The 7513-nt window shown below is 24.4% G+C and overlaps 1 protein-coding gene and 1 long non-coding RNA gene across 3 annotated transcripts in view; one reads left to right on the plus strand and one right to left on the minus strand.

Annotated features, from left to right (window-relative positions):
* The window catches only part of LOC102671838 (probable cytochrome P450 6a13), a 136390-nt gene extending 128947 nt beyond the window's left edge, over positions 1-7443 (plus strand). The window contains exons 1-5 of one of the 2 annotated variants that reach the window (XM_006610642.2): positions 2205-3514; positions 3779-4346; positions 5585-5806; positions 6429-6680; positions 7139-7443. In XM_006610642.2, the coding sequence (XP_006610705.1) occupies positions 3167-3514; positions 3779-4346; positions 5585-5806; positions 6429-6680; positions 7139-7296 (1548 nt within the window). In that variant the 5' untranslated portion in view covers positions 2205-3166 and the 3' untranslated portion in view covers positions 7297-7443. Of the gene's footprint in view, positions 1-2204; positions 3515-3778; positions 4347-5584; positions 5807-6428; positions 6681-7138 lie in introns of those variants that run through there. The other variant, XM_031508144.1, reaches the window with a different exon arrangement.
* Positions 1160-1518, minus strand: LOC116184934. The gene is made up of 2 exons (XR_004149599.1): positions 1360-1518; positions 1160-1285 (listed from the first exon to the last, which is right to left on the minus strand). It is a non-coding gene; the product is annotated as an uncharacterized LOC116184934 (long non-coding RNA).
* Positions 7444-7513: the final 70 nt, after the last annotated feature.

The following is a 7513-nucleotide window of genomic DNA, read 5'->3' on the forward strand; positions in this document are numbered from 1 at the left end:
TAATTATATTGTATATTATTTATTAATTTTATTTTTAATTTATATTTTTTTTATTACTATATTTATTTATATATTCATTTATATATTTATATATTTATTTTTTTCTTGATTTACTTATTATTCTAATTATTTTTATTATTATTCTAATTGTTTATTTTTTTACTTTTCATTTACTAATTAATTTATTNTTCTAGCTTTTATTTAATAATTTACTTATTCTTTTAAATATTTATGGTTATTTTTTTATTTATAAATTTATTCTTTTATATTATAATTTATTTATTTATTCATTTAATTATTTATTTTTTTTATCAATTTATTAATAATTTTCTTTTTTATTTATTTATTTATAAATATATTTCTTCGAAAGACAAAGGATAAGAATTAAAGACTATTGCCATCTTTTGAATATCGAAAACATTTGTTAGAAATATTCAGCAAATAACGCTAATATCTAATTCTATCTTATGATATTTCTCAAAAGATACTTTTAATATTCAAGAGATGGCATGAATGATTAATTCTTAACTATCTCTATCTTTCTTATATTATATATTTTCCTTGTCTATGTATGTTTCATCTACGGCACTCTAGAGATGGCGTTGATTTCACAATTTTTAACTATCCATCCATCTTTTTCTCATTATTTACTTTCCTTGTTCTTATGAATTCACATGGACTGAAAATATCGTAGTGATTTTTTTATGAAGTTTATTGCGTCCATATCCAACTTATTAATTAAAAATGTCAATAAAATCTATTTCATTTAATTTTTATATATTCCAGGTATATATATTTTATATAAATAAATTTTTGTATTAATATATAATTTTGTATTTCTATCACATATAATATTTTATATTTCATGGGAATAACAAACATAGGAAAATAGAATAAAAATGCTAGACTAAAAATTTTTACAGGTAGGTTCTTGATACAATTATCTCTTTGTTTGATAAAACACAATTGACATCACTTTTCAAAATTTTGATTTTTTTTTTTTTGCTTTTGAAAATTTTTCATAAAATCTAACCTAAAATCATTTCCTTATAAAATTTAAATGCATAAATATTACTATAATAATAATAATATATATATAATAATAGTAATGAAAAAAAAAGTCACGAATAAAAAGACAGGTGTATTGTTCCAATTTGTTCGAATTTTCATTTGCATTGCTTCTATTTTTCTGGTAACCTAGTATATCATAAGGAGATAGAAGGTAGAGAAAGGCACGCAGGAAGAAGTCGAACGAGCTCCTTCATGCTCTACCATCTGTTTTCATCTAAAAGTATAAGAAGAAGAGTTCAAACTCACAGTAAAAGTAAGATCTATATTCATTTGCAGCAGATTGCTGACAGATATGCGTCCAAATCGTGACGTAAACCATATTATCTATAATATATAACATAAAACTACATTCTAAAAATTTGATATGATGTGGAACTACAAATTTAATCTTTTCTTTTGGGTTTGTATAAGAAATTTCACTTACCATTCCATTTTATTTTTAATATTTATTGTTAATCTAATAGTTGATATCTCTTTTCAAATTGATATTATTCATAATTCATCTAATTAATCATGCAGCACAATGAATAAAAAGATATATTTGAATAGAAAGTTACGAATTATTTTGAAAATTTATGAATAAAATCAGCTAATTATCTAAAAGGAGAAAGAGAGAAGGAACAAGAAGTTAAACATAAACACACGACATTTGACCGGAACACGAGTTTGGGTACGAACTGGCCGAAGCAGGAACACAAGGTCTCTATAAATGCGTGCGTGCGTGCGTTCATGATTTCCAGTCGGTGGGAGGTCAGCCTTTCGGCAAGAACGATATTCGTTGCGTATATGTGACGTTCTCTATCCCTCTATTTATTCTCTTTCTTTCGCTCATTTTTCTTTCTCTATCTTTTTTTTTGTTCTTAAACTTGTGCAGTGTACTTTAATAACATTACGTCCTTTATGCTCACGTGTATTCACATATGCGTTTATTCAAGAAAAGTATTGTGTGATAATGTTAATCTCATAGAAATAAAAACATTGAAACGGAATATTATATAAAATGAAAAAAAAATTTAAATTAATGCAGTGATAATCAATCATAAACATCTATATCACAAAATTAATAAAAATCAAGTGTTAAAAATTTATAAAATAATAATTATTGTTTTAAAACAAATTCTTTCGAATATTCTTCATAGATATTCGAACAAAAAAAATGTCATAAAACAAAATTCAGAAGAATTTTTCGCTCTGTAAATTTTAATTAGAACATTATAAAGAGTGCATGAGAAAGCATATGAAACTTTCTTGATTCTTCATACAATAATAACTGGCTAATTATTTAAAAAGCATTGTCTTATAGTTTTCACATTCCAACGATCGTAAACGAAAGCGTGACATGTTCATCATCTTAATTAGACGCTGGAAAAATATGCGCGAAATGCGCACTTGATAAAATGATTAGTAATATGATTAGTAAAGCGATTAGAATTCAAATAAATAGTGTTAAATACAATCATTAACATATTGTTAACATTCGAATATTGAAATTGATGCTTGGTAATCACATGCTTAGACGAAACATCTGCGTACCAAGAAAATTCGAGCGAACATCTATCACTGACATTTCACCAGGAGAAACAAGAGAGTGCAAATACGCGCGCTCGTGAGTCAGACTCACCGACAAGTGTACTTCCACTTTTATAAACAGCTCCAGGGATTCGATTGGAATATCGAACTGCGTAATTCGAACCGCGACAAACATCAAGTAATCCTTTGTTTTATTATTACTGTTGACCTCGCATCGATAACGTTGAACCGATATCCGGTGCACTCTGACGTTCCGGTAAAACATAATGTCCTGTATATGATTTTATTTTAAAATGAAAAAGAGAAGAGAAATTTGATTGAAATGATATGTAATAAATTATTTATATGTATAGTAGATTATTAAAAAAAAAAAAATTTTGTGGTAGTATTTATCAGAGTATTACATTATACACATAATCTCTGCTACGATACATAATAAATATTACTATTAATGTTAAAAATAAAAAAAAATACAACAATCGTGCTGTGATTATAAATATATTCAAAAAGATAATCGTATAAATACAATATAATAAAAAGTTTTAAAAATTCTATTGAATTCAAAATGTGGAACATAATAAGAGAATTATTGGAACAATTTCTTTTACCGGGATTATTCTTAGGTATTTTATATTGTTTTCTTACTTCTACATTTGATTTTTGGAAGAATCGCGGTGTACCCTTTCGAAAACCCACTGTATTATTCGGAAATTTTGCTCCTATGTTATTATTCCGGAAATCCTTACCAGAAGGTATAAAAGAAATGTACGAATGGTTCAAAGATGAAAGATATTTTGGAGCGTTCCGTGTTAGATCACCTGTACTGATCCTACGGGATCCAGATCTCGTGAAGAACATTTGCATAAAAAATTTTACTTGTTTCTCGAATCGTGGCATACCAGTGAACTCCCAGGTAAAAGAAAAATATTTTGCTTCATAAATGAATTTTTTTGAGAATTAGTTTCAAACATCGCTGATTTTACATATTAAATATTTAAACCATAATTTTTTTATTTTATGTTATTTTTATTTTGTAAATTACTTTTGATATTAAATTTTTTTTTTAATTAAAAATTTTATTGTTTAGAAAAAAAATTTCTCTAAAAATTTGTTAAAAAATACATAATGCGTAATATTAAAGTAAAGCTAATTAAATAATATGTTTTCTTTTTACTAGGATCCATTATCTGCCCATCTGTTTAACTTAGAAGGGAAAAAATGGAAAAGTTTGAGATCGAAATTGACTCCAGCCTTTTCATCCGGCAAATTAAAAAGGATGTTCTATCTGCTAGCAGAATGCGGCGAAGAATTTCAAAAATTAATTGATATATCTTCCGAAACCGATCGGCCATATGAGATTCGTGAATTGGCCGCAAAATTTACAATAGATGTTATTGGTACTTGTGCCTTTGGCATACAAATAAATGCACTTACTGATGAGGAATCTGAATTTCATAGAGCTGCTAAAAAACTTTCGAAACCGAGTTACAAAGCTACCCTTTGGAGAATGCTCAGAACTGCCATGCCAAGATTATACAAATTTTTAGGGGTTCAGGTGATAGATCCTGGAGTGACCAAGTTTTTTAAAGACGTTGTATCGCAGATGATTAAACAACGTGAATATGGTATTAAAAGGCATGATTTTATGGATTTATTAATTGAATTAAAAAATAAAGGTACTTTAGATGAGATTGGAAGTGGACTAGTTTGCAATGATGAAGATGCAGAAACAGCAGATGAAATAGGTATGTTAATTTTTAAACATGTATGCAGATAAATGATAATAGTTGAAATTGAAGAGGAAAAACACGAAAATATTTACGAAAGCGTTGAAACTGGATAAATTCAGTGTATCACTATGCCTGTATCATTTATATAGATTACTTTATACGAAGATAAATTGTATATTTTACAAGAGAAATCGTTCGTTTTAACATGTGGCCTGATATATACTTGATAGTGTTGTTTCATCATACAAATTTTTTTTCGAAAAAACAATGCCAAATAAATTCTAATTTCTATAAATGAATTTAGCATTAGAAAAATATTAATTAAAATATATCGAATAGATTAAGATTTTTTATTTTCAAATATTAAATATAATAACGAATTGAAAAAGAAAAAAGAAATTGATGTGAAAATAATTTTCACATAATTCAATATAAGATCAAAATTATTAAAAAAAAATAGAAATGTAAATAAATATTTGAAATATAAAAATTTATAAATTTAATTCTCATACTATATCACTTTTTTAAAATATTACATATACATATAACATTAAAATAGAATAAACAATAATTGCAAAATTTAGAGCATGTGAAAATTATTATTGGAGATATACTAGTTTAATTTTTATACTGATTCGCACTATTTCCTAATAATTTAATTGTATCAATGAAAGAAAAAAGTTACATAATAATTGATAAGTCTCTTCGCTCAATATAAGCTGTTCATTGCACGCTTCAAACAGTTGTAATGATTAACTACAAACGATGCAATTCCCTAACAAATTAATCAAGATAAAATTGACAATAAGTGCTTTATCTATATGTATATTTGTCACAAGATTCACATAATAACAATAAAATTATTAAATTAATGAATGTTTCATTTATAAAAGAGAAACATTATCAATTCATAATTGAAACCTACATTTAATATTACTTAATTGCGAGATTTCAATTTATTATTTTTAAGAAAAATGGGACAGTTTATTAAATATATCATATAAATATATATTTAATTTAAATAATCAATATCATATTTTTATCATACATTTCAATAAATAAAATATACTTATATGATTCTTTATAATAATCTGATTCATAACTAATAATAAAAAATTAATAATCACTCCATTTTCTTCTTAAAAACATACGTATATATTGAGAATTTATCGCATTTAATCACTAAATGAATATATTCTATAAAGAAATTTTTTGTTCATGAACTTTATCATATAAGGCGCTGTTATTTATAGAATTGGACGAGAACAGCATTGCAGCGCAAGCGTTTGTGTTTTTCGCCGCCGGCTATGAAACATCATCAAACACTATTGCATTCTGTCTTCATGAGTTAGCGTTGAATACTGAAATTCAGGAAAAAACGAGACGCGATATACAAGATGCCATCAACAGCAGAAATGGCAAACTGACTTATGATGCTGTACAAGATATGAAGTATCTTGATATGGTCATTGCAGGTGAAAATCCATTTTCATCAATTTTCATATACTATAAATTATATATTTTGAAATATTTATCATGAAAAATTCTTACTAGCTATTTTCTTATATCTATTATATATATTATACATTTTTCATTATACAGTTATGATTTTTTTGAATTGTTTGTTGCTCTATAAATTTCGTAATAAATATAGTGATTTATACTCGTAGTTTAAAAATATCACTGAGATTAAAAAATAATCTTTTATTGAAATAGCTAACAATTTTTTAATTAAAAATTATACTAATAAAAATTATTTAAAATAAAAATAAACTATAGAATATATAAAAAAAATATATTTTATATCATTGATATTTAAGTACATTATATATATATATATATATATAATTTAAACTATTTTATTAAATATTTTCTTTAAATCTAATTACGTAAATTACGTATCATTTTTATTTCATCTTAATTTTAAATTATACAAATATTAGATCACATTAGATTTAAATTATTAGAAATTTCATCATCTGAAATTATCATTTAAATCTTTATTTTTCTTCATTATTTTACATATTAAATAATATTATTGTGATATATTAAAATATTATTATTTAAAAATAATTTAATTTTTCAAATTCTTTTTAGAAACGCTTCGAAAATATCCTCCAGCTTCAATGCTATCTCGGAGATGCGAATATCAATACCAAATACCAAATAGTAAGGTTGAATTACCAGCAGGCATACGAGTAATTATACCAATTTATGGACTTCATCATGATCCAGATTATTATCCAAGTCCTGCAATATTTAATCCTGAAAGATTCACAGAAGAGAATAAACGAACCAGACATCCATATGCGTATCTTCCATTTGGTGAAGGACCACGAAATTGCATAGGTAATTATCAAGTATATTTTTCGAATGATTCGTATGAATTCGATTCATTTAGAAAATAAAATAAATTTTATTTTGTAAATTTTTAAAATATAAATAATAATATAGAATTACTTATAAAAATATCTACTAAAATATATTTCTTCTAAATTTTATTTCTGCTTTTAAACATTATAACATAAATTATTGACAATTATGCATTCAATTGCAATTGAAATCGCTTATGTATATGTACACATTATTCTCAATTAACTTTTTATTGTCATGCAATATGATATTATAATATGATCTTAAAATATAAATATATTTGTAAATTTTTTAATCATAACATTTATTAATCCGATATTAATCCGATAAATCATAATTTTTTTACAATTTTTACAATCATTAGTTAATATCAAATGACATTCCAGAGATTAAATTGTTATTAACTATATTTAATAGCACCGTTTTTGTTCCAGGAATGCGATTTGCATTATTACAAATCAAAGTGGGAATAATCTCGTTTCTTAGAAACCATAGAGTGGAAACATGTCAGAAAACAATTACACCGATAAAATTTAGTAGACGAAGTCTCGTAACAACTAGCGAGAAAGGATTTTGGCTTAGAATTAAATAATATTTTTAAATTTAAAAAATTTAAAAAAAAAATTATATAAATATAATATTTATTATGTACTTAAAATACCTCAAAAAATGATCAATATTAATAATTTTTCTGTTAGTATTCTTAATATTAGTGAGGCCAGTAAAAAATTTTAATTTTGATATTTATATTTTATTACTTTTTTTTTACTTTTATACATTATTGAAATAATTAAATACATTATAAATAC

This window comes from Apis dorsata, unplaced genomic scaffold, assembly GCF_000469605.1.
Source record: "Apis dorsata unplaced genomic scaffold, Apis dorsata 1.3 scaffold_74, whole genome shotgun sequence".
Taxonomy (NCBI): Eukaryota; Metazoa; Arthropoda; class Insecta; order Hymenoptera; family Apidae; genus Apis; species Apis dorsata.